Below are 27,774 nucleotides of genomic sequence, written 5' to 3' on the forward strand. Positions count from 1 at the left end.
GGTTTATGTTTCTGTCAACTTCCTCTTGCAAATTTTCTATCGGATTTAGGTTTGGTGACTGTGCAGGCCACTCCAATACATCTTCTTAGCGTTAAACCACATTTTAACACTTTTGGCGGTGTGCTTAGGGTCGTTGTCTTGTTGGAATTTCCAAACCAAAGGGAGACTTTTCTCCGCATATGGCAACATGACGTTTTCTAGTATTTCTTTGTAGATGTGTTGATCAATTGTCCCTTGAATTCTATACAACCAGCCCACACCACACCATGAAAAACTGCTCCAAACTATAAAATTGCCACCACCATGTTTTAAAGTCTTAAGAGTATACCAAGGGCTGAGTTCTTGGTTTTGGGGACGATGAACATATTGTTTTCCATCAGATCCAAAGCGATTAAACTTAGACTCGTCATTCCGAAGCACATTTTGCCAAAAACTTAAATCCTTATGTATGTGCTATTTTGCAAACTTCAATTGGCTGACGAGATTACGTTTTGAGACCGATGGTTTTTTTGGGCAACCCTTCCAAATAGCTTATTTTTGCATAAGCAACTTTTAACAGTGCTGACAGACAGGTCGAGTTTTAAATTTTGAACAATTTGTTCTTTAATTTTTGGTGCACCAACAAAAGGATTCAGCGTAGTGATACGGACAATGGCTGCGTCTTCTCTAGGGGTTGTCTTTCGTTCGCGAGACATGCATTTTTTGTTGCTTAATAAACCACTATCGTTAAATAAATTAATAGCATTGATAACTTTTTTACGAGAACAACCCAGTCTTTGAGCTATTTCAGAATTGTTCAATCCTTGATCTCGAAATGCCTGTACTTGTCCTTGAAAGACATCTGTTCCATGTTTACACGTCCCATAGTTGATAGATAATGAATTTTTTTTTTTTTTGCTAAATGAGTTACAGGAATATCCTTTAAATACTGAATAGAATGATTGTCTTTTGATATAATAAAAAAATTTAAGTTTTTTTAAATAAAAAGTAAATGTATGCTATTTAAAATGACCGCCAAAAGGTAAACACGACCGCTTAAATGCTCAAAACAAGCAATTTTGATAGCTATTAATGTCAAATAAGTATTTCCATTCAAAAAGTTTAACATTGTTGATGCTATAAAAAATAACACCAATTGTTATAAATACAAAAAAGTTGGCATCAAAAAGTAAAACCAACTGGTCATGAAAGTGTACTATTTATGTTGTCGCCACTGTATATTTTTGTAGATAAATTATCTTTGTTTAAAATCATTCTTATTAAGATGATATTTTCTATTAGTTTAAATAATTTATTGGTTTGGATATATATACAGGTATGTATGATGTATATATTTGGTACACATGTATGGTTGAGTTTTGATTTTAATATAATGTATATTTTTAAATGTTGACATCATAGCTTTTACTTCAAATTGTTTTCATTGCAGTATTTATTTATATTTGGACTGTAGAGGAAAGTGTTTAAATGCACTTAGCTTTGTTCAGATTATAATGGTCTAATAATTTTGATAATAATTAATTCCGCTGGTTGAATTTATTGGCTATTTCTTATTATTCTGACATATTATTTGAGGAAGCCAAGACAGTTTGTTTTGTTTTCTCCTACTTTACAATTTTATCTATACGTTAAGTTTTCTTGTATTTATTAAATTATGTTTTAGGTTTAGGTTTTTTTAGTTAGACCATGTCTATGTTAATTTGTTGTTAATGATTTTTATCACTTCGTAAAATTCCAAATTGATAGTTCTGCGTCTGCATATCACAGTCTTTAGTAATTAAACAAAAGGTATTTGCTTGAACTCACACACATACTTTTTGTTTAATTACTAAAGACTGCAGTATTTTTTAAATGTTTTTCTCTAGAATCAACAAAAAAAAAGTATTTACTCCATCTAATGAAAAAAGAATCATTCAACATTTTACTCTGGCAAAATTATTTCCGTCAACACCTTGTACATGCCTTGTGATAAATAAAAATGCTTGACACATTCACCTAATGGAATTTTTGATGTTATAAATACTTTTTTTTTCCTTTTTATATTTATCGACATTAGCATTTGAACTACTGTAATTTACTACATTACCGCAAAACTAATGTAATGTTATTGAATTTTTTTTCCAGCTTATAGTTTTTAAAAAAAATAAAGATATTTGTTTATTTTCTCGACATTTGACACAACCATGTTTTGTCTATAACTAAATAAATAAATAAATATTTTGTTTTATTTCTTGAACACATATTAACAGTTTTGCAAATAAAATTTATTTTTTATTTTTAAAAAATCAGCGAGTAATAAACTAAAAACTTTGCAAAAATAAAAACCAAGCAATAGTTAATTTTTTTACTAGCGATTTTATTTTAAGTTTAATTTTTTTTTACAAAATGATTTATATACCTTTGTGTTATTAAAGTGTGTGTTATTAAAACTTGTTTTATTAAATCAACTTTAATGTAAGCTTTGCACACATTTTTAATGTTTAAAAGAATTTCATTTCTAATAAAGTAAAATAAAAAGGTGGAATAAAATAAAGTAAAAAGATGAAATAATTCAAAAAAAGTAGGATTTGCTTATCAGACAATTTATAATAGTAGTGTGCTAAAAATTAAAATCAATCACGTTAAACCTAAGCATTAAAAAATTTAATCTGAGAAGTATGTTTTTATATGGGCTAGCTTTTTTAAGTGTATATGCTTTTAATAATCACTGCGTCTGTCAAATGATAAAATCAATCATAGTGTTGAAACCAAACAACTAAATTTTAACAATCAAGCAAAATTGCCTGTTGTCTCTGTATTTCCAAGACCTGAACAAATTTGAATGTATTAATCTAACATTGTCTAAATAAATATTCATGTGCTTGCCAGATGATTTCAGTTAGATTAATTTATTGTTTATTTTTTTATATTTTGTTCATTTTTGTTGTATTAAAAAAAATTTGTGTGCCTATTAATGTGCGAGTGATAAATATCATTTATACGTAGATACTCCCAGCCCAAGCCCTCAGTCAACCTATGTAATGAAGCTCTAAAACATGGCTATTAACATCACCAGTGATGTTTTATGTGTAGTTAAATTGATATTCATGCACAAAAGTTTTATAAATATTTTTTGATAAAACTGTTTTTTTAATTAAGGAGTGTTTCATTTTGTTATGATATTTATGTTGTTGTTAAAAGAAAAAATATTCTATTATTTCATATTTATATTTTTTTTTATTTCATATTTATATTATTTTCATGATACAATATGAAAACACATTGTATTGCCATTAACATAGTGAATATTGTATAATATATTATACTTATATATATTGTATTATATTATGAATGCTGTTAGTAGAAGAAATATTGCAATATTTCATGCAAAACGAAACTAAATAAAATAAGTATTGTATTTAGTTTGTACCTTGTCTTAATCACTTAAAACAAAACTTTGAAAACTGTTCAGCAACATTGGATAAACTCAGAGATGTTGTTGATGGAATTGACTTTGGTTTTGAAGAAACAACAAGAAAAGAAATTACTGTGACTTTAAGTAAATTTCTTAATTTATTATATATACTTGTTTTTATTATATATACTTGTTTTTCTTACAATAATCCAATAATTTCAATGTTAAAGTTATAAAATTTGTCTATAAAACTGTGAAACGTTTTTTTATAATTCCATTTCAAAATAATTTATTACACAATACTAAATAGATAAATTTATTTTATTTTTTATTAAAAGTTGTCTTTTTTTCCTTATAAAAACTTTTTTGCCATTTGTTAAATTCTTATAGTGATTATAAGACTTTTGTTGTGGTATGTTAAATGTTATGTAATTTATCATGAAGTGTTAGTTATGTAATGCGTTAAATAGTTTTGCTCGTAATTATGTTAATTATGCTCATAAATTTGTTAATTCAAATTTTATTTAATATTACATTATGATTTGGAAGAATATGTCATTTTTGATTACAGCTTTGATTTGATTTGTTTCAGGCTCTCTGTGTAAAGAAATGAGAAGTGAAGAAAATGAGTTTGTTGAATCATTCAAGTCACTTCTTGTTGTCCTTAGGTCTTGTGCTATTGTTATACCAAAGTTATTTAAGTATGCTGAAGGTATATTTTATTTTTATTTTGAAAAATTTTTTTTTTACAAAATTTATACACAGCTAAAGATTATAGTATATAAAATATAAAAATTTATATATATATAAATTTTTAGACAATAAATTAAAATCAGTTTTTAAAAACATCTCTATTGTTTTATCCCAACATCAACCAAAAAATATTTTGAGGACAATTATTAAATCAAATTTTAATAAAGAACCAACCTTTAGCCTTTAGGTAAGCCTTCTTAAATAGTTTCCAACATATTCGGGTAAAGTATGAAACATTAAAACATCATGTCGTAAAAAAATATTATTTTCTATCATGTATTGGATGTGATAAAAAAATTTTTTTTGACAACTTGGCCACAGTTTTTTGCATATATTGATAAGTTGCATGTTTTAAAAAATGAGACAAAATTTAAAATAAACAAACTATAAACTGAAAAAAGAAACAAACTTAACGAATGATAAAATAAAAAATGAATAAACCAGAAAAAGTAAAAGCATACTAGTATATTTTTTAATTTAGAATCGTCTCAATTAATATTTAAAACTTAATTAATTTAAAAGCCTTTTAATTAGTAGTTTAAAGCTAATAATTTTTCCTATATCACCACGTTGAGCAGCACATAGGTTGACTAATTGTGTCATTTATTAGGCACGCCTGTTATATCGTCATTGGTTGAGGGTTTAAATCCTACTAACAAACAAATATTTTTTTGTTTTATTTACTTTGTAGACATTAGAAACTATCAAAGTTTCAACGCTTTAAATAATTAAGTTTCAAAGTAATTAAGCTTGGATTAAATAACTTTGAAACTTCAATTTTTCTAAATTATTTATAGTGAAACACTTTCAAGTTAAAAACATATTAATTTTATGCTTTTATTTTTTTGGGTTTATTTTTTATTCATTTTACAATTATTTTTTTTAAAGACATTTTTCTAATTTAGTTGTGTTTTTATTTTTTAATTTTTATTTCTCTTTCCACTTTATAGTTTGCTTGTTTGTAATTTTAGTTTAAGTTTACATTTGTTAATTCAGCACATTTTTTAAACGCATTAAATTAAAATTTGCAAGGAGCCATGGCCAAGTTGTCAAAACAAAATATTATATGTCTGGTTATGCAAGATACATTCAGATAAATTTGGTTCAGCCTGATTACAAATGCTGATTATAAAGAATTTTATATAATTGTAAAACAAACAAAAAAATTTATACACAGCTAAAGATTATAGAATTATAATGACCTTTATGAATAAAAATTCATAAAGGTTATTATTGAACCAATTAGATGCAATCCAACTCAACCACGAAGATCGATTGCAAAAGATTTGGAACTGATCTCAAAATTATATAATATCAGAAATTTGCTCAAAACAGACTTTAGCATGAAAGCTTATATAAAATAATTATATGCTGGTCTTACAAATAGAAATAAACTTGAGTGTGCTAAGAGATGCAAAATGATAAAGTTTTTGAAATCAAAAACAAAAAAATTAAAAGATTTTTTTGTTTTTGTTTTTAAAATTTATACATTGGGGAAGGGGGTGTTTGGTTTTATAATAAGTATGCAGAGGTAAAGGTTGTTGAATGCATACAAGTGCATAGGAGGAAGAGGGGTTCCTAAATAAGTGGTTTTACTGCATTTGTACTTTATGGATGTACCCATTAGTTTTTTTAACATTTTTAAACTAAAAAAATTAACAAATCTTTTTTCAAAAATTTTATAGATTAAATTTGAAAAAACATCTTTTTATAAGACTTTTAATTATGTAACTTATTTCTACTACTTAGTTTTCTACAAATTTTATTTTGAAGTAAAACATGCAAAACTACTGTGTTCAACACTCTAGCTCAATTTTACATCTTTATAACATTCCCAGCAACATTTTGGTCTGTAAAATTAGCATTTTGGTCTGTAAAATTAATTTAGTAAGTGTAGCCTGGGAAAAAAATACCTGTTTGACTCTCCTCCTTTGCCCAAATATAAGGGCAATGACTTAATAAAATATTTAGTTATACAACCTTAAACTAAATTTATCTACAGTTTTTCAATTTCATCTAATTTATTTTAGTGTTCAAAAGTTATAACTATGTAAAATTTACACCCCTCTCATTTTTAAAATTTTTTTTCTAGAAATTTTGATCAAATTACTAAAAAAAATATGAAAAAATGTTCTTTTGCAGTTAGATCAATGTGCTTTTATAAATAGTTAAAATTAAAAAAAATTTATAGCTTTTATAAGATTGGTAAATACGTGATTTTATTTTGTTTTTAAATTTCTGATGGGGCCATATATATTAGGGCAATTAACTAAGCACATTAAAAAAATATATTAAACTGATTCAGGCTTTAACATTTAAAAATGGATAATATTAGGTATTTTTGTGCGAATACATAAACTTTTGTTGAATAAACCATGTAACAAATGTTGTTGCTATCGCTATGTAAAACAATGTTGTTTGCTATCGCTGATAGCAAAGAACATTATTGTAAATATTTTTGTAAATATTTATGGCCAACCACCCATGTAATATTAGGGTGATAGGGGGCGCTGAACATGCTAGTCATAAGTTAACACTTTTAAGCATCTAAGATAATAATATAATAAAAGCAATAATGATCAATATCATTGGCATGACTAGTGGCATGACAGTTTGTCTTGGGCAGCAGATGTCCAAGGGGTGCCAAAGAAAAGTTACGTAAAAAAATAAGGTCCTTAACTGATATTGAAAAGTTTTAAATAATAGGGGCGCCAATCAGGGTTTTCTTAGGTGGCGAGATGGCTCTCCGTGCCCCCAGGGATCCCCACTCATAAATATCTGAAGAAACTTTCTCTTTATAGGTATTACTAAAAAAAATTAATAAAAGAACAGCGAGTTCAGGCTGCCCTCTCTTCCAGTTAGGAGTTAGTGAAGTTGCATCGGGAATCCTACCCACTGCTATGATCAATATATATAAAATGTTTTATTTTAAAGAACTTTTTTATAAAAAGTCTATTTAAGATTTGTGTCGCTTTTCCTAATTAATGCCTAGACCACCCCCAAAACAAGAAAGCGAGGCTTAAAAATGAATTTATTTTTTAACCCTTTTATTTTCCTTTAAAAAATACCAAATCAGTTCATTTTCTTATACCTAAACCTTGGAAAACTAATATAAATTTAATTTTACAAATTTATGTAAATAAAGTTCAAATAAATAAATTGTTCTTATTACAATTAATATTACAAGAGTTACATTTAACAGTTATTTTTAAATGCTTGAAACAAAATAATTGCTTTTGGTAACATTTCTATAATTTTCTTCCCTACTCTGATCTTTAGTAAGAACAAAGTTGTGCCTTTTTTTGAGACCATAAACCAGTTTCGACTACTACAATTTATTTTTCAGTTCAATAGCTGAAAAATAAATTGTAATAGGAGGTTCCACTTCAATTTGGCATATTTGAACAAGATCAATCCAGCAGTTACAATCAAAATCAATTTTCATTATTGTTTTGGGTTTAAGCTTAGGAACAAGTTTTTTTTTCTCATTTAGCTTCCTAATAATGAGTATTCGATCTATGGCTTTGTTGTGATTTACTTTCTCATCATCCATTATCATGCAATAAAGAAAATTCTCCTGTAAACAGCAAAATGAATTTCCAGCTAAGTTTTTTAAAACAATTTCTTGTATATTTTTATCTTCCAATTTAGTCAACTCAATCATTTTAAACAGAATTTTCGCTGAATCTTTATAATGACCTGATTGTTTTATAACAAACCAAATTGGAGAATATACTTGGACTATATACTTCGTTTATAATAACCAACTCTGCTGATGGATTTGTTTCTCTAGTATATTTATACACAATCCATAATGCAAGTGTCAACCACCTTGTATGGTTTACAGGTCCAGGTTTTGTCATTGCATATTTTTTGGAAACTTCATCTGTAGATATACCAACAGTATATTCATATAATTTTCTTTGATCATTACTTAAATCGAAAACAACACACTCATCCACAAATGATTGAATTTCAGACATTGTTGTAGAAAAAACTATTATAGGGAATTAATGTATGGAATTTTTTGAAACTGATGAACAAACTGGACCTTTATATTTCTTTGGATCATTTGTGTTTCCATCAAGAAAAATAATTACTTGTCTTAATGGCAATTCATTTTGGTGTAGTTGACATCCAACTAAATATAGTTTTCTATTTATTTTTCTAGCTTAACAACGAGACCATTGTCTGTACCAGTATTTGAACTTGTATTGTGAAGAACCACAGCTTCAAGAATTTTGGTGCTGTTAAACTCATTAAGAACTTCTTTAGTTGCATTTGCTTTGGAAACTCCAGTTCCACTTGTAATAATTTTATGTGTTAAATATTTTCTTGTCTTCCACTTTCTGAAGTAAATGATGTGCTTCTTTTTCAATTCTAGGTATTATAATTGGCTCACCTTCTGAATTGTAAGCTATAATGTGAACAAGCGTTTCTTTCTCTTTTCTATCATCAACTTGGATAACTTTAAATTGAAAAACCTCTTTACTATGGTCAATGTCAAGTTGTTCTCCTATTCTAAACTTCTCACTCAAAACTTTCTTTTCTGTAATGATATCTTTCAGCAGCTGTTACTATGCCATAGTCAATGAGTAATCCTGTACCTAAATGAGCAGCGGCATTGTTACTAACTCCATAACCTATTATATTGGGACCCTTTTCCACCCTTTTTTTAGTTCTTTGGTCTTTTAGGTACTCTTATTCATTCACCAATAAAAAAATTAATAAAATATTTTTTTCATTCACTGGTACCTAAATAAAAAAATTGTAAACACTATTAATAAAATATTTTTTTCATTCACTGGTACCTAAATAAAAAAATTGTAAACACTATTAATAAAATATTTTTTGCTGTAATGAATGTCCATAAAAAATCGATTTTTATAGTTTTAAAATTTAGTTGCTAAATACCTTTTTTTCTTCATCACAACTGCATAAAAATTTAAAGTAAGTTAATAAAAGCATTATTTAAATTTAAAACTCAATGAAGAAGTTCTTATTATACCTGTCATCACAATTAGCAATAGGAAGTTCATAATTACAAGCAGAGAAATCAAACAATGAATCAAAATTCTCCAAATAAACGATGCTGGATTTGTTCCCTTTTGATTTTTTATGTTCAGCACACAAAACTTTTTTAAAAAGTAACTCAAGTTTTTTCCGTATACTTCTCTTGTAGATCAAGGGGAGTTTAGAGTTCACTTTTCTCCATAGCTCAACATATTAATGCTTATTTGAAAAACAATTTGTTGATCAGTTATTTTTTAGGCAGTGAGTTGTTTATTGAGTTTGTAGCTGCACTGTATAACTTGTTTAAATGAGGGAAGGTCGCTATCAGGAAGATTATATAGTAAACCTGCAAACCGAGAATTTGTGCAGCGAGTTCTACTTTTAAGGGATTTGGCAACTTTTTCCATTTTATTTCTTATCTATTTGAAAACAAGATTCAGTTGCATATTTTAAAATACAATATTTTATTTCTTATTTAGTTACAATTACATCAATGCACTTATTACAAATTGTAGAAATTGCAGATTATTATTTTTAATATTATAATTAAAAATAAAATTATTAACTATGATTTAAAAAAATAATAATATAATTATAATATTACTTTTATAAATTTATAATTTATAAAAGTAATATTATAATTATATTATTATTTTTTTAAATTATAGTTAATAATTTTATATATAAATATATATAAAGTAAATATGTATATATATAGATATATAGACGTAAAAGTATATATATATAATATATATATACACAGTGATGAACCCAGAGTTTATTTGGGGATACCGTTTTTTTTTTTCAGAGATGTGGCAAAGGGGATTGACTTGGGGTATAGCCCCCCTTCCCAACTTATGCACTATTTTTAACTGGGAAAAGTTGTCACCCAGCATTACCATGGCAATTGTTTTTAAATATCACTTTATTTGTATTCACCTAGTTTTTTTAGCAACTTGTTGTAAAAGGCATTTCTTTGACTAACATTATTTAGAGATGGACGTATTTTAGTTACGCTAAGAAAAACTTCATTCAATATTTCAATAAACTTTCAAGTTTATTAAAATATTGAATAAAATGTTGCCCTATTTGTAAATATTTATTGAAATTTGTTTTAAGTACTTTAAACATTCAGCAACTATATTTTAGTGATTTTAATTTTCGTTATTAAATGTGTAAAATATTTTAAACAATTTAAAATCAATATTTACAAATAGCGTAGTATTTGCAAAATTAAAACAATAGTAATTATTAAACTTAAAACACTAACGTCTTGTAGTCTTGTAATCGTCATTGTCTAAAAATAATAGAATATATTAATAAAAAATTGAACAAAAAACATAAGCTTTAAATAAGCCTATTTACTATTATTTTTATTTTTATTTCAATTTAAATATTTTGTTTATTTAACTTTTACTAAAGGTTAATAATTTTCACAGTGCTTTAAGTCACTTTTTAAATAAAAGAGATAATTACAGTAAACTTAATGATTAAAAAATATATATAATTATATTTTTTTTAATTTTTCTTATTTAAAAAAATCCTTAGTAAGTGTAGGTAAACTTATATAAGTTTCATTTACTATAGATTTTTTTTTAAAGTTAAACACATTGAAGTATGAAAATGAAACTTTATAAAACTATTGTAGTCGTTATTTTTATTATTATATATTTTTTCCAATCTATATTAATAGTAGTAATATTTATTAGTCAAGTAAAATATAACGAGAAACAAAATTTTCTGAAAAGGTTTTTGTTTTGTTTGTTTTCCTAAAGTAAAAGAAAACAGCAAGCTAAAGAAAATTTTATTCATTCAAAAATTAAATTTGCACAATTACTATATAGTGTTAGTAAGACTAAAATTTTTTTTGTTTTTTTTGTTTTTTATTAAAAACAGATATATCTTAATAACCAACAAGCAAAAGTTAACTTTACTTTAAAGTAAATAAGGTCAGGTCAGATTATCCTGCTACTGGTAACATGTAACCCAGTACAATCTGCTTCATGTCCTTGTAGGATATGTCTTGTAGGATACGCCTTTTAGGCAAAGGCTAGGAGATGCCAACTCCGACTTAAAACACCCCCTGCCTTGGGGCTGTTGGTTGAGTAAAGGCTAGAGATGGTGTCTCGATAAAAATACTCATCTTGGGCAGATGTTAAATGCATCCGTTTACTGTCTTGTAGAAGGCCTCCTAGGCAAAGACTTAAGGGGTAAACAGATTCTATCTGTTGACCACCTTCGCACCCCTTCTTCATTTATTAGGCTGGCGCAGATGTATTTTTAATACGTTGTTTCCAGTTTAGGATGTTGAATGCTGGATCTTCTTGACTCAATGCATGGGTTTTGCTTATGCCTCTGTTTTTATGACTAGGCAACTCATTCTATTATCTCCTAATGAGGGTACAGCTCTAAAACTCAGTTTTATGGTTCTGAGGCTGGCTGGTAGTCAGGTTTCCCGAACTCTGTGGTAGCTCTCAGAAAGGGTGATTCCATCAACAGCTGAAAAATATCAAAGTAATAACAGTGCTATGTTGCGCATGGATGGTGTCCCTGTTGGTACTTTTAGTGTGCATTGCGGAGGCCACATTTGGAGACCTTTGTTACCGCTTAGGGTCTATTAATAGTTATGAGGCAATTGCTTGGGCTATTAGGCAGTGTTCTGAGTACTATCTATGCTTTGAGTCAAGTTCTTCAATCTAATTTAAAAATAAATAAAGTACCAAAAACTATAAAACACAAAAAACCATCATCATCACCAAGTTCTCAAAACTTGGTGATGATGATGGTTTTTTGTGTTTTCAAAGACCACGAATATTAGTGAATGATAAAAATCATTCACTAATACCACGAATATTAGTGAATGATAAAACAAATTTGACCACGAATATTAGTGAATGAAAAAAATCATTCACTAATGTTCATGGTCTTCGAAGTAACTTTTCTTCTGTTGAGTATCTTATCTCTTGCAAAATTCACCAGACAGACTTGCTCTTAGTGAGACTAATTTGAGTTCGGCTGTCTCATCCTGCGATCTTAGTGTTGATGGTTATCTTCCAATAATTCGTAAAGACTCCAATAGTCACATGCTTGGCCTGGGCATTTACATTCATAAGTATTCACCCATTTGTTTTGAAACTAGGTTTGAATCTACAGACTATTCTTTTATGTGCTTTCGTTTAGCACCACTTCACTCTATTGCCTTTCTCTTTGTTCTATATTGCTCTCCTTTATCTCAAGACTGCACTCTTTTTGATATTATTTCTGATTGTATTGACCAAGCCCTCTTCCTTTATCTTTCAGCTAATATAGTTGTTGTCAGTGACTTTAATGTTATCCCTATTTTCAAAAAATCTGGAGAGCGATATGATTCGTCTAACTACCGTCCCATTAGTCTTCTTCCTATCATAAGCAAGGTTTTTGAATCTTTAATTAACAAACACTTAATTTCTCATCTTGAATCTTATAACTCACTTTCTGACCATCAGTATGGATTTTGATCTTCTAACATTTGGTTAGTGTTCTAGCAACAGTTTTGAACATTATATAAGTAATTACTTTTTAATCCATTTTATTGTCCTGAAGAAACCTAAACTTACTAAAATATACAGAAAATTACTACTGCATTTAAAACTGAAACTTTTTTTCTTATTTTTAAAAAGAATCAAAAATTAATAATAAAAATAAATTTTTGGGCACCCATACTGCTTCAGCAGTGCCAAAACAGGTCTGGGTTCATCCCTGATTCATATATATATATATATATATATATATATATATATATATATATATATATATATATATATATATATATATATATATATATATATATATATGTATATATATATATATATATATATATATATTTATATATATTTATATATATAAATATATATATATATATTTATAATAATAATAATAAAAGACACACACATACACCTACACATACACGCACACATGCTCGCACGCACACATATTACTCTACTTTTGGGATTTTGACCAATTTATTGCATGTTGATGACAGAATATCAAATAATGATGCTTTTACAGCTTCCCACAAATCTTTTTTTGCTCCAAGACTTTGTTTTTCTACCTCATCTTCTACATTTTTGCATAAAGTTATCCTCAGCATAAGGAAGCATTATTTCTTGAAATATATTAGCATAAATATCAGTTGTCATAGTGTCTGTTATTTAGAAAATAGGGCTGATACTAAATGACAAAAAACATCTTTACATCATAATGTTAAACAACACCAAATTTTATTGCTTTTGTAGCATAATGTGGATCAAACTATTAATTTATTGGTCTGTAGACAAACTGCTTACCATCTAATCCAAAAATATTAAATTTAGATTTCTTATTTGTCCATGACGAAAATTTATGACAAAACTCTTTTCTAGCTTTTTTGTCATTTTTCAATAAAGACACACTTCTAGGTGATCTCAAAATAAACTTGCTTTAACTAAATGCTTGCTAATTGTACATGAGGTAATTGTAGTTACATTTAATTCTGAATTTATATTTTAATAATATTGCTGGAGATAAATTTAGCTTAATAAATAATTAATTTATTTTCTTGGTGAATTGTTTTTGTAGTTTAAGATCAAGGTTTTGAACCATTCCTACAGATTACTCAGTTATTCTTGAAATCTGTCTATACAACTTTCCACTGTTTTTATGTCATTGAATTACTAAGAGCTCAGCTGAGGTGCAATGTGATTTTCTGCGCATAACATCCCAAGTTAAGAACTGAACATGCATAAAACACTTATTGAAAATACCCTATTTCAAATTATACAGTATATTGCTCAATGGCATAGAAAGCTTAAAAATTAAAGAAAAAGGAAAATTAACCATTTCTGTGTTTATTATTTTTTTCACTTTTAATTTTCCACAAGTTGTTAGTTAGATTAAAAAATCAAGGAGGACTTGATTAATTTTTAAATAAGTTAATAATAATACTTTTTAACAGTTCTTTTCTTTGAATTCGAAGTGTTATATTTCAATTGCTATATTACTATCTAAAGACTGAATAAACAACTATATTGAACACAAACACGATTTTATGACCACAGCACAAAGAATTTTTTTTTTATTAGTACAAAATAGTTTTGTTCTTTTGAGAACAAACAGTTATTTAATAATGCAAGAAATCGATGTAAAAAGGTTCTGTCTGATGCTAAGCTCCATTATTCTCAGTTGATTAAATCTCATATCTTATCTCAGAAGTTAGGCTCTAGAAACTTTTTGAAAATTTTCAACAGTGTCATTAACAAGGGTAGGTCTAACATTCCATCTCTCATTCATGGGGCTGATCTTATTACCTCTCAAGGATAAGGCAGAGTTATTTGCAAAAAACTTTGCTTCTAATTCGACTCTTGTATCATATTGCCATACTCTTCCTTCCATTCCAATCAAACAGGTTAACCCATTGTTAGACATTCAAATCACTCCAGCTTCTGTTGCTAAATTTATATCTCAATTAAACTCTTCTACAGCTTGTGGTCCCAACAACATTTCTTTCATAGTCTTACAAAATTGTTCGCCAGAACTCTCTTTAATTCTCTCTAAACTATTTAATAAGTGCTTGACTGAATCTTGTTTTCCTGCTTGCTGGAAAATAGCATCTGTTATTCCAATTTTCAAAATTTCTGGAGAACATTTTGACCCTTCTAATTATTGTCCAGTCTTTTTCTGTTATTAGCAAGTTCTTTGAGTCTTTGATCAACAAATTTCTCACATTCCATATTGAGTCAAATAACTTACTGTCAGACAATCAATATGGTTTTCGATCCTCTCGCTCTAAAAATTAAAGAAAAAGAAAAATTAACCATTTCTGTGTTTATTATTTTTTTCCCTTTTAATTTTCCACAAGTTGTTAAACTGACTTGCTAACTGCTGTGGCTGAAAGATTTTATCATGCATTAGATGGAGACAGTGAGGCTAGGATTATTGCTCTTGACATATCTAAAGCTTTCGACAAAGTTTGGCATACTGGTCTTCTCCATAAGCTAGCTTCATATGGTGTATTTGGGAAAGTTTTTGAGATTATCAAATCGTTTCTTTCTAACCGCTCTATTAAAGTCATCCTCAAAGGCCAACACTCTTCTTCTTTTCCGATTTTCCAACATCTGGGGTACCTTAAGGTTCTATCCTTGGTCCTGTTTTGTTTTTTATATACATTAATGATACTCTCGACAACCTTATTTAGGCTTGTTCTTCTAATGATGTTGGTCCTTCTAATTTTTCTCTTCTAGATGAAAAGCAGCTTCTAAGCTTGAGCCTCTTTCCCATTGTCTAATAGCTGCATTTTTTTCTATTTTCTACAAATACTATATTGGTTGTTGCTCAAAGTATTTCTAGTTCTATCAACCAAAGCTTGATTTGTCATTCAGCAAAATCTCATTCATTTATTGTTTTTGTCTATTGTATTAGTGTATTGCTCTAAAAACTTTTATTCTTCTAGTTTTTTTCCCCGCACTTCAATCCTTTGAAACTCTCTCCCATCTTCATGTTTTCCTGACTCTTACAACCTACATCTTTTCAAGTCTTCTGTTTACCGTTACCTTGCTCTATAACTCTATTCTTTTTTTTCCAGCCTTGTTGGAAGTAAATCAGAATTTTTTTTTAAAAAAAACGAGTAAAATTTCATATTTTTATTCATTCAGACTTGTACAAAAAGACTATTGTATTATTAAAAGACAAAGACAGTAAAAAAACACTCAAAAAGCTTTAGAAATAAGTAGATTTTCTAGATTTGCTAGTGTACTGTTAATATCTTTTAAGAACTAGCTCTCAAATGTAGTCTCCTGTCATGTTTTTGCTATAGTGTCTTTCATAACAATGTTCAAAGTCCAATAAATCTCAATGAAAGTGCTTAACTTGCTCTTCTGAGTAAGGTGTGTGTGTGTGTGTTTTTTATTGAAATAAGCATTAAGGATATGGACTTTTAATGACATTTTTCATACCATTTTGGCATAATTTTTTTTATGAGAAAAACAAACTGAAGTGTTGGTTTGAGTAACCTGTGCTTTTATTTTTGTTTCTTTTTATCAACTAGTCTTTAGACAGCTAAAGAAAATTCTAGTAAACTCTGGAAGTTTCTTGAAAGTTTTTAAATATTTCCTAAAAGTTCTAGAAAACTTTAAAAGTTCGAAAATTTTTAATAGTTATAGCAGTTCAATATTCTAAAAGTTCAGTAAAAGTTCAAAACAAATCGAGAATTTTGCTTAAATAATACAAGTTTTAAAGTATGGTTGTTCTGCTCACAGAAATGAAGGTTTGTGGAACAACAGCTATTTCTATTTGTTTTCAGCAATAACACAAAAAAATATCCTCAAATATAGAGCCCCCTTTTGAGGTGAATAACAAAAAATAATAAAAAGGTGAATAACAAAAAATATTGAAAAGAGTAATTTCCATTACTAATGAAAAGTTAATAATAAGATCTTACAGGTGTCTAAAGCCAAGTTTACCAATTTTTTTTCAGGTGATGAAGTTATACTGCAAGTGGTAAATAAGCTTCAGCGTGGCAACTTTACTGAAATCAAACTCTTGAGACTTCAATTTGTAGGTTTAGTTTTATTTTGTAAGATAATTATGTTGTTATGAAAAAAGCTAATTTTTGAGTACTATTTTCTTTGAAAAAATTTTCAAAATAAAAACAACCTAAAGTAACTAAATATTTAAACGTATAATTATAACATGTCACTTAAATATAGCATGTAAAAAAAAATGTTTATTAATGTTGTTGGTGTACAATGCTAGCATCAGGTGGGAGCGGAAAAATCCGGTCAACTTTAAATTGAGATTTCTCTAAACCACAAATATTTTTTATTTTTTTTTATTTTTTTAATTAAATGTTACTTCCTTATCTTTAGTTGTTTTGATAAACTTTTGTTTACAAATCAATGATTTGCAAAATGTTTTGGAAACAAATTAGGGTGCGTAAAAAAATTGTGAATTTTTTTTGCAAAAATACATTGACTTCATATCGCTTAATTGCTAAATGTACCAAAGTTCCAAAATCTTAAGTCATAGATATTATAAATAAGTTTAAGACTCTTCAAAGCTTCGAAGGAAAACTTGGAAGTGTAAGAAAGAAAACTTTTCATAAATTCAAAAAGGTTAAGTGGATTCTTAGTTCAACAGTAAGAAATCTGAATCAGTCACAACAAAATCTTGCAAGAAAGTTCAAGTCTTCACATTCTTATATCAAAAAATTACTTAAAAATGCTGGAATTAAAGCATTTTATAAAAAGATACACCTAAGAGAAGCTTAAGTGGTGAAATTAAAGGAATTCGATGTGAAAAGAAGTTGGTTAAAATAATGGCAGATAAAAGTATGTGCATAATTGAAGACAAAAAAACATATTGCAAGGCGAGTTTTTCCCAACTTCCTGGTCAACAATTTTACAATGAGAACAAAGATAAACCTGTCGATAATCAATTTAAATATATTTGACGAGAAAAATTTGCATCTAAGTTCCTTGTGTGGCAAGCAATTTGTAGCTGTGGTATGCAGTTCTCTTGTTTTGTCACTAAAAAGACCTTGACTGCTGATCTCTAAATCAAGAATGCCCCCCAAAAAGACATTTGCCTTTTATGAATAAACACAAATACAGATGTCTCTTTTGGCCAGATCTTGCTGCTTCTAAATGCTCTAAAAAAGTTCTACAATGGTGCAAAGATAAAAATTGTTTCTAAAGATGTGAATCCTCCAAATCGTCGCGAAGAGCACAAGAATGAAGATTTTTAGCCAATAGTTAAAGGAGTTCTTCGTAAGACAGGTGGAGTAACAAAAGGACTTCCTAAAAAAGTGGATTAATGCCACCAATAAGGTGAAGAAAAAAAATCTGCAAAATGAGGGCATCAACCTGCTATAAAGTTTGATCTCTTGTCAAACAGAACATCAAGCTCTTTGAAACCCTCTTTGAACACAAAGCTCTTTGAAATTGAAAAACTCTTTGAACACAAAGCTCTTTGAAATTGATGTAAACAAATTTAATATTAAAAAAAGTTGAAATAAAAAGAAGTAATGGTTTTAGAGAAATCTCAATTTAAAATTGACAGGATTTTTCCGTGTCCACCTGATAAACATTTAATAATCATGCAGTATCATTGTAGTTAAATGCACGAGAAAACATTTAAAAATTCTTTTTTGTAGGACAGCTCTAGATTATTTGATTGTCTCACCAAATGTAAGGGGCCATTACAGTTGAGGTCATCAAAATTTTGAGCTACTTTTAATATATTTTTATAAGCCTATGTTGTTAACTTCAAAACACAAACCTTGAAGAATAAGATTACTGCACAGAAAACAAGTTAGCACAGTTTTACCAGGAAAATAGTAAGGATTGAACTGAGAACTTTTCAGTTGTGAAACTACGTATTATTCTTTATTTACTATTCAAAAAAAACACATGGTTTTATAAAAAGCAAGAGTTATGCAATAAACCTATTAGAATACCTAAATATTTTAACAGATTCGTTTTATTATGGAACACTGGTAGATGTATTGTACACAGACTTTAAAAAAGCTTTTGATAGTGTTTCACATAAAAAGTTAAGATCCAAGTTATTGACTTCTGGTATTTTTAGTAAACTTTTTAAGTGGATAGTCTGTTTCTTAGCTATCAGAAAACAATAAGTGGTTTTAAGTGATAGTGTGATGGATTGGGTTGATGTACTTAGTGGTGTACCACAATGGTCTGTTCTCGATCCTTTCCTTTTTCTGGTATTTTTAAACGATTTAACATAAAAATTTATTATTAAATGTGGTTTATATACTGACAATAAGCAGATAATTATGTCTATTTCTTCTCAAAATAATTCACAATTTTGTTTATTTATTTCAAAATGAAATAAATAAACAAAAATGACAATAACTTGACAAAAATGGAAATTAAGATTAAATTTTGAAAAATATAAAAATTTTTCACTTTCGCTAAAATTATAAAGAATATTTGTATTTTATGAACAATAAAAATATATTAATGGAAATTGAAAAGACAAAACTAGAAAAAGACATTGGTGTCACATAAAGTAAAATATGCAGTAATGCTCTCATTGTATGCTCTCACTACTAAATAATACATTCTAGTACAAGGATAAAATGTTCAGGTCTTCCTGAATATTTTCAAGATAATTGGTGTCTATTTCTTGACAGCTCAAAGCAAAGTTTGAAATGTGTTCTTCTGCACAATGGAAACAAATTTGGTTCAATACCAATTGCTCAGTCAACAAAAATGAAAGAAGAAAAAAAACTAGGACAGCAATCTGCTAGGATAGCAAACTAAAATAATGTTATTAACAATGCCTTAGTTGAATGGGAAGAAATCATTTTTCCTCCACTGCATATCAAGATGGGCCTTAAGAAGCAATTTGTAAATGATCTTAATAAAAACGGATATATAGGGGTGAAAATGGATATATAGGGGTGAAAATGCTAAAGTTGAGTACAGAAAATATTTAAGTAGGAGTATTTGATGGTCCACAAATAAGACAACTTGTTAATGACTCTGCCTTCATGAATTCGATGAATGAGGCTGAGCAAAAAGCCTGAACTTGATTTTCTGGGAAAACGCAAAGACAAAAACTATGCTCGACTAGTGAACGAGATGGTTAGCAGTTTCAAATCCCTTGGATGTAATATGAGTATTAAGGTGCACTATTTACACAGCCATTTAGACTGTTTTCGTGAAAACTTAGGAGATGCAAGTGAGGAGCTAGGTGAAAGATTTCACCAAGATATTAAAACTGTAGAGAACCACTACCAAAGAAGATTGGATACGCATATATGATGGCAGATTACAGCTGGAATTTAAGAGACTGTTCCAAAATATATTCAAAAATGTCATGGAAAAGAGACTTCTGGAGTGTTTAGTTTGTTTCATAAACATTTTTTTATTTTATTTTTATAATTATATATTATACTTATTCATTAACATACATAAGCATTAAACTTATTTGATAATTTAACTTTATTATTATCAACTATAAATTTTTTAGTTATTTATTTAACTTAAATTTTTTATTTGTATTACTACTATACTTTTTTTACTATTAAAAATTAATTACATTTTTATTATTCTTTTTATTATTATTTATATTATTATTAATATTTATGATGTTTATATATTCGTATTACAATTATTATTTTCATCCTTGGTAATCAATGTGGCGCATCAATGTGGTTATGCTGTATAAATTCAGTATTTATAATAGTGTATTGTATTATTAGTACAAGGTGGAGGGGGGGTAAATAAGAACTTTTTTCAAGTTTATTGTACTGAACGAGCTTTTTCTAAGGCACAACACCAAAAGTCTAATTACAACACCAAATCCACCAAGCATTTTTTTGTAATACAATGCTTGATGTCGAATCATGGCCATTTTTTTAAAATGACAGCTAAGATTACAATTTTTCTAAAGCTAAAGGTACTTGAGGACTTTTTTAATTGATTTTGAGCTTATAAGATTATTCTGTCACTCAAGTCTCAGTGGCTCAGAAATAAATAAGCTACAGTTTGTTCTTATATATTCATCACGAACCGAATATATTATTCAATATTTTTTCATCAGTTTTCATTTATTATTCAGCACTTTTCATTAAAACAGAAAATCATTCACAGGCTAAAGAACCTTATTTTATAGGAATTATTAATTCGTTAAAAGTGAGTTTCTGCATTTTGATTTTGTTTGTTGTCCTATTTTAAACGTCTTCTCTGTCTGATCTACAGTAAAACGCAAATAAGATATTTCTCTGAGAAGCATGCTTTTTATGATCTTCTTTGCCATGCTTTTTATGAACTTCTTTTCCATGCTTTTTATGATCTTCTTTTCCATGCTTTTTATGATCTTCTTTTCCATGCTTTTTATGATTTTCTTTTCCATGCTTTTTATGATCTTCTTTTCCATGCTTTTTATGATTTTCTTTTCCATGCTTTTTATGATCTTCTTTTCCATGCTTTTTATGATCTTCCAGTACTTTTATAGTTTTTGATTTTTTTTGCTTTTTTAGTTCTTCCCTTTTTACAATAGATAATTTTCTGGCAGCCTGAACATTTGATATAAAGTCTTTTTCTACTTTTCTGGCCTATTTGAACTCATCAGACGTCCTTGCCTGTTTTCATTTCTTTATCTTGTTCCCACATTAAAGCTCAGTGATGAATCTCTGGAAGAACTTTTGTTATAACTATATTTTTTCCGGATAATGTAGGTGACAGTTGCGAAGCCACCACATATTTTGCAGATTGGTTCACATCCCAGGATTCTAAGAGGTGCCAGTTTCAACTTCTCACAAATGATATCCGAGTTTTTGAAAAAGTCCATTTTTAAAAACTCGGATATTAGAAACGAGAAGTATTAGAAACGCTGAACAGATAACTACCTGTTCAGCGTTTCTAATACTTCTCCCAGAGTTAGCGCCAATAAGAAGGTCTTTAACAATGATTGATTGGCTTTTCTCAGGTTTCAGGTTTCTGAGTTCTTAAATTTAGGTTTCAAAAAATGTGTACATCATTCCTAATTGTTCATAAGTTTTTTTGTAAACAATACCCCCTCAGTTTCTTTGAACCATTAAACTATTAACAACTCTTTCCAAAATAGTTATAATAACTCAGGGAGATTTCTCCATTCCAAGATAAATCTATTTTAAGTTGGCCATTTTTAGACAAAGGACAGGTTTTCCTCAGGTTTTTTGAATTTTTTTCCCTTAAAGTTCTTCCTACATTTTCATAATATAAAGAGAAATTTACGATGGTCTCGTTTCTTTTAAGCTTAGTTTTAAAAACCATAAAACCTTAAAAGTGACTTTCCAAGTATAAAAAAGCTAAAAGTTTGACCAATTATTACTCAGAAAATAAAAAAATAATTAGACGAAAACAAATTTACAGGCTTCTTTTGTACCCTTTCAGCATTACTATATATAAAATTAAGTGAAATTGAAAGACTTTTGAGCTAACAGTATTTTTGGTTTTCTCAGAAAGTGGCTCTTAATATTAAATTTTTTTTTTCCTCGACATTTGTTATATACAGAAAGAAAAAAACTACGACTTTTAAGTTTGTAATAAAAGTTTAATATTTATAAAATATTTAGATTTAATATGGTGAATAATGTTCGTTATATTTTCAAGTTTATATTAGGTACAATGAAAAATAGAAAAGTTACTATATCCATATTAATAAATGCTTTTTTTTATCCAGAGAAAACTTTTTAAAGGCGACACATGCAATCATGCCTTACTATGCTAAAAGTATAAGCCACTATAATCCACCTTTTCCCAAAATCGTAACTAAAAATCAAGTAATATATGAAAGTAGAAAAAAATAAATATATATCGCCTGCAAAATAAAAACTATAAGCCACCTTTATATAAAAACTATAAGCCACCTTTTCCCCAAAAATAATTTTATATTTTTTTAATAAACTTTAAATGAAATAAGTTACATAACTAATTTCATTCTAGATATATACTTTCTTTATTAAAAGATAGTTTAAAACGTGATTTTTTTTCATAACACAACTACAATTAAAAATTGTTTTAATGATTTGGCATACAGTGTTTTCTCCTCTGGAAATTTAAATCCCTTTTTTTTTACAAATAAATTTGACTGAATAACACTATAATCCACCTTTTCCCCTAAAATAATTTCCTCTAAAATAATTTTATCTCTAGAAATTTAAATCCCTTTTTTTTTACAAATAAATTTGACTGAATAACACTATAAGCCACCTTTTCCCCTAAAATAATTTTACATTTTTTTAATAAACTTTAAGTTACATAACATTATTAAATTTTCTTTTTATAATAGCAATTGTTTTTAACTAGCGGCTTTCGACATGTTTTCTTGATAGACGTCTTTTCGTTGTTGTTTTGCTATCGTCTCAATATTACGTTTAATTAGGACCGTAGAGAAAGCTTTACTTCTAAACTATATTTTTTCCCGCTTCGTACATCGTTTTTATATCACGACTTATATTATTGTAATATCACCCAAAAATAATTTTTTAACCACTTATTTTGGCTAAAATTTATCTGCTCTTATTTTAGTGTTTAGTTAATCTTATTACAATATTTTTTAATATATTATTTATCCGCTGATTTTAATAGTATTACCATTATCAAGGAACTTTTATGCTATATTACCGTCAACCGGGGTGACTTCGGACTGCAGGGTGACTCCGGACAGAGCATTACTTATTATTCTACTTCAGTTTCTTTTAGCGATGGCGCGTAACTACAAACGTAAACTAAACTTAAAAGTGTTGTATGGAACAAGCTCTAAAGAAGATATAAAAAAAGCTATAGAAGATCACAGTAAAGGCATGAGTATTCGGAAAGCTGCTGATAAGCACAAAGTCAAAAAATCAACATTGCATGATCACATTAGAAAACCCACTTTAAAGAAGTTTGGAGGCCAGACAATTATAAGCAAAGCCGATGAGGTACTCATTGCTCAAATGCTAGAAGCTGTTGCCGATTGGGGTTTTCCTATTGGAAGATTAGAAGTCAGAATAATGGCTTTTAATTTCCTCAAAAATCGTAATGGGTTAAATAGTTTCAATTTGCAGATACCTGGAAATGACTGGTTAAATTCTTTTATGAAACGAAACAATATTTCTGGCAGAAATGCTTCTAACATTAAACAATCACGATCAAAGTTAGGAGTAGAAATGATAAGTAATTTTTTTGATGAATTTGAAAAAACTTATGAATCTCTTGGTGATATTCAACCTTCAAACATATTTAACTTCGATGAGACAAACCTCTCAGATGATCCTGGAAAAAAGTTTGTTTTAGTTCCAAGAGGAAGACGACGTGTGGAAAATGTTCAAGAACATAGTAAAACGTCAATATCTCTTATGTGGTGTGGCTCTGCTTCAGGAGTACTACAACCACCTATGGTAGTTTATAAAGCATCGAATGTTTATAAAGGTTGGGTAACAGGAGGACCACAGGGAACAATATACAGTTGCACAAAATCAGGTTGGTTTGATATGGAGACATTTGCCAAGTGGTTTGAAACATGCTTGCCAAACGTTCAACATTTAAATGGACCCAAGCTTCTTTTAGGAGATAACTTGGCCTCTCATTTTAATCTAGATGTTATTAAACTTGCTAAGGAGCATAATGTTTACTTCGCTATGTTGCCACCAAATGCCACACATTTAATGCAGCCATTAGATGTATCTGTCTTTGGTCCAATGAAGCATTGTTGGAAACATGTACTATATGAGTGGAGAAAACAAAGCAGAAAAACTGGATGTTTTCTCAAAGAACATTTTCCAGCTCTATTAAAAAGTTTATCAATTAAGTTGCAAGAGACAGTGTGTCAAAATTTGGTTTCTGGCTTTATTACATGCGGGCTATATCCAATAAACCGTATAAAGGTTTTAAAAAGAATTCCTGAATACAAGGAACCTGGTGCATCAACAGCATCCATTTTAAACGATTCGGTTACAACTTTGCTAATGTCTCATCGTGGTGCATATGAAACAAAAAAACCAAGGGGCAATAAGTTGAACATTGCATCTGGGGCAGTTTTAAATGTAGTTGAAGATATTGAAACTGATCTTTGTTTCATCTGTGGAAAAGAAGATAATGACTAAAGCGTTGAAATTAGTGAAGAAGAAGAGGAAGTTTTAATTGATTGGTGTGGTTGTGAACGTTGTGGTCGTTGGTATCATTCAATGTGTTTGGAAAATGCCATGTCGACTGATTGCATTGTATGCCCAAAACTATAACTATTTTTTGAATTTTTTAAAAGACAATGATTTTAATATGATTTACTTTTACAGTTGTCAATAACTTAAACAAAATGAGAAAGATTAGCAATTCATTCTTCATTGTAGTTAATTAATCATTATAGTTGTTTCAGTAACTATATGTACATTTGAAATAGTTTATCAATAGTTGTTGCTTTTTGTTTTGTTATTTGAAATGAAATTTTTTTTAATTAAGCAGCTTTTTTACATAGTTATACATTCATTTTAAAATTCTTGTTGTTGAAATTTCAACTTTTAAAATCTTAAGCTTCAAGTGTCCGGAGTCACCCCATTTTCCGATTTTGATTTTTTGATTTTCAGACCGTTTTTTAGTGCTAATAAAATGTTGGAAACCTGGAAGCCAAAATTTCTTCATGTTCTATATAATTACAGTGGTACGTTCCACAAAAATATTTCCATTTTGTATTGATTTTAATGAAACAGTTTAATATTTTCTTCGAAAATTGTCCGAAGTCACCCCGGTTGACGGTATCTTACATTCATTACTCAGCTTTGTTTTAATTTTCACATGCACAATTTTCGTCTTGTTTTATTATTAGGAGAATTTTTTATATTCTACATTACATGTTTAAATCTTTACATTTTTGCAGGCGATATATATATATTTTTTTTTTCTACTTTCATATATTACTTGATTTTTAGTTATGATTTTAAGTTGCACAGGTTGTTTCATTTTCTTACACTTTAGATTGGTTAACAAAATTAACCAATCTAAATTGGTTAATTTTGTTAACCAATTTAGATTGGTTAAGATTGGTTAACGAATGAAGTATCTATGACAGCGTTAGAGTTTTTTGAACACTCTATTGTGTTTTATTTAATTTTAAAAGGGTTTTTTATCGGGTATATTGCCATTTGATTGTTTTTGGTTCTTTGCTGCTGGAAGTACCTATGTGGTTTAAATGGTCTTTGGGGAAAATTTGTTAGTATTTTTTGTTTGCACACTTTCGTTGTTTTAGTTTTGTTTCTGGCGTTTTTATTTGAGTTTTAATTTATTGTGCTTAGTTTTTTCTACCAGTGGTTGGTGATTTATTTAATTATTTTTTTTTATATTGTGCAGTAGATCGACACTTTTTATATCATATCATCAAAAAAACATTAGTGTTTTACAAATTTGGGTGTGGTTGGGTTTTGGCTATTTGTAGTGAATGCTTTTTTACTGCAGTATGAAATAGGCGTAAGTCGCGGGGTAAAGCATAAGAGGCGATGACGTTTGTCTGACGGGATAAACTAGTTATAAGTGCTGATCCTCATCGAAATGCCAGTAGTAATAGACGCGACTCTAAGGAGATGTTTATTACTTAATCACTACACAATTTATGTTTACACATTGGCATTAATGTTTTTTTTTTTTTTTTTTTCTATTCATTGTTGTATGCATACTTTTTATTTTTTAATCTATTTTTTGTTTTATTTATTTTTTGTTTGGTGACATATTTTTTGTTTATCTTAGTTCATATTATTATTTATATAACAATTAATTTTTTATTATTATTGTTAGTCTTGTTTAGGTGAATTGTCTGTCTTATTTATATTTTAAATATTCCTCTATTAATCTTTATTTTTGTCTTGACAACTGTCAAAATATGCTTTGTTTAAAAAATAGTTCTTCTTTGTTCTAATGTACTTCATTTCTTCCCTCAGGCGTTCACTGCTCGTGTGTGACCATTCGGCGAATTTTATATATGTCAGAATTATATATATGCCAAAGTTTTTAAATAACTAAAATTGTTTTTGTGAAACACCTGATGTGACCAATGTGACTGATAGTTATAGTATTAACAGTATCTATAATTTTTTTATTTTGTTTTAGATTACAAATTTACTTAGTGTTTATGAACTGCGCAATCACCTGTTAGCCATCAATTCTCTGCTTCGCACCATTGTCAACTTAGTTGTGTCTAGTATTTTAGATGGTCCTGGTGTAAAAATTAAAGAAGCTGGATGCTGCCTTGCTTACTCTTTGTCTATTGTTAAAGTAAATAATTTAGCTTAGCGTATTATTAAAAAAATTTTAATATCTAATAGTGTTTGGAATAATGTGTCAAATAAAATTTAGCACCAAAAATGAAACTTTATCACTGCCCATTAACTCATTTTTATTGTTGTTTTTTAATATTTACTCAAAGATATAATATTTCCTAATGTATTATTCCTTTAATATTCCTTTTTAGGGAGAAATTAATCTTATTGACAAATAAAAATGTAAACTAAACAGAATTTAAGGTAGTGAAAATGTGATGTTTTGTGATGAAAACACAAAATTTTCACTACCTTAAAGGTAAATTGTTTGTAGCAAACCACTTATAAGAAAAAGCGTGAAAGGAAGAGACGAAAAAAGATAAAAACTTGATTAGCTTGATCTTTCTAAATTTAAAAATATTTTTCATTTTGATAAAAGAATCTCAAAAAATTTTGATAAGTAGGGTATTGAGTCTATTTTATAAGACTGATAAACAATGTGTAATCGCTGAGTAAACAATGTGTAGTCTCTTCAATTATTTTATAAAGAGAATTTTGTGTTTTATTTCTTTTTATTCTAATTATTGATATTTATTCAGATAAATGAAGATCACACATTTGAAATCTCGTCAGCTCTTTTACATGTTATTGCAGATCTAACAGAATCAACTGAAGCTAGTAATGTTTTTGACTTGAGAAAATTTTACTAAGTTGAAATTTTTAGTTTTTTCAGATTATATATTGTTTATTTCCTTGATGATTTTATGTAAAATTTTTATGTTTTTTTTTTTAATTTAAGGAAAATATTGTATCGAAGCATTGAAATGTTTTATGAAAAAAAGTGATCAGGTAATTTTTTGGT

The 27,774-nt window shown here is 28.2% G+C and overlaps 1 protein-coding gene across 2 annotated transcripts in view; it reads left to right on the plus strand.

Annotated features, from left to right (window-relative positions):
- Positions 1–27,774, plus strand: part of LOC100207210 (uncharacterized) — an 89,407-nt gene that overhangs the window by 60,310 nt on the left and 1,323 nt on the right. For both annotated transcript variants that reach the window (XM_065803690.1, XM_065803691.1), the window contains 6 exons: positions 3,403–3,538; positions 3,987–4,106; positions 16,650–16,729; positions 26,764–26,928; positions 27,512–27,590; positions 27,712–27,761. In XM_065803690.1, the coding sequence (XP_065659762.1) occupies positions 3,403–3,538; positions 3,987–4,106; positions 16,650–16,729; positions 26,764–26,928; positions 27,512–27,590; positions 27,712–27,761 (630 nt within the window). The remainder of the gene's footprint in view (positions 1–3,402; positions 3,539–3,986; positions 4,107–16,649; positions 16,730–26,763; positions 26,929–27,511; positions 27,591–27,711; positions 27,762–27,774) is intronic.

The sequence above is a fragment of the Hydra vulgaris genome, chromosome 08 (assembly GCF_038396675.1).
Source record: "Hydra vulgaris chromosome 08, alternate assembly HydraT2T_AEP".
NCBI lineage: Eukaryota > Metazoa > Cnidaria > Hydrozoa > Anthoathecata > Hydridae > Hydra > Hydra vulgaris.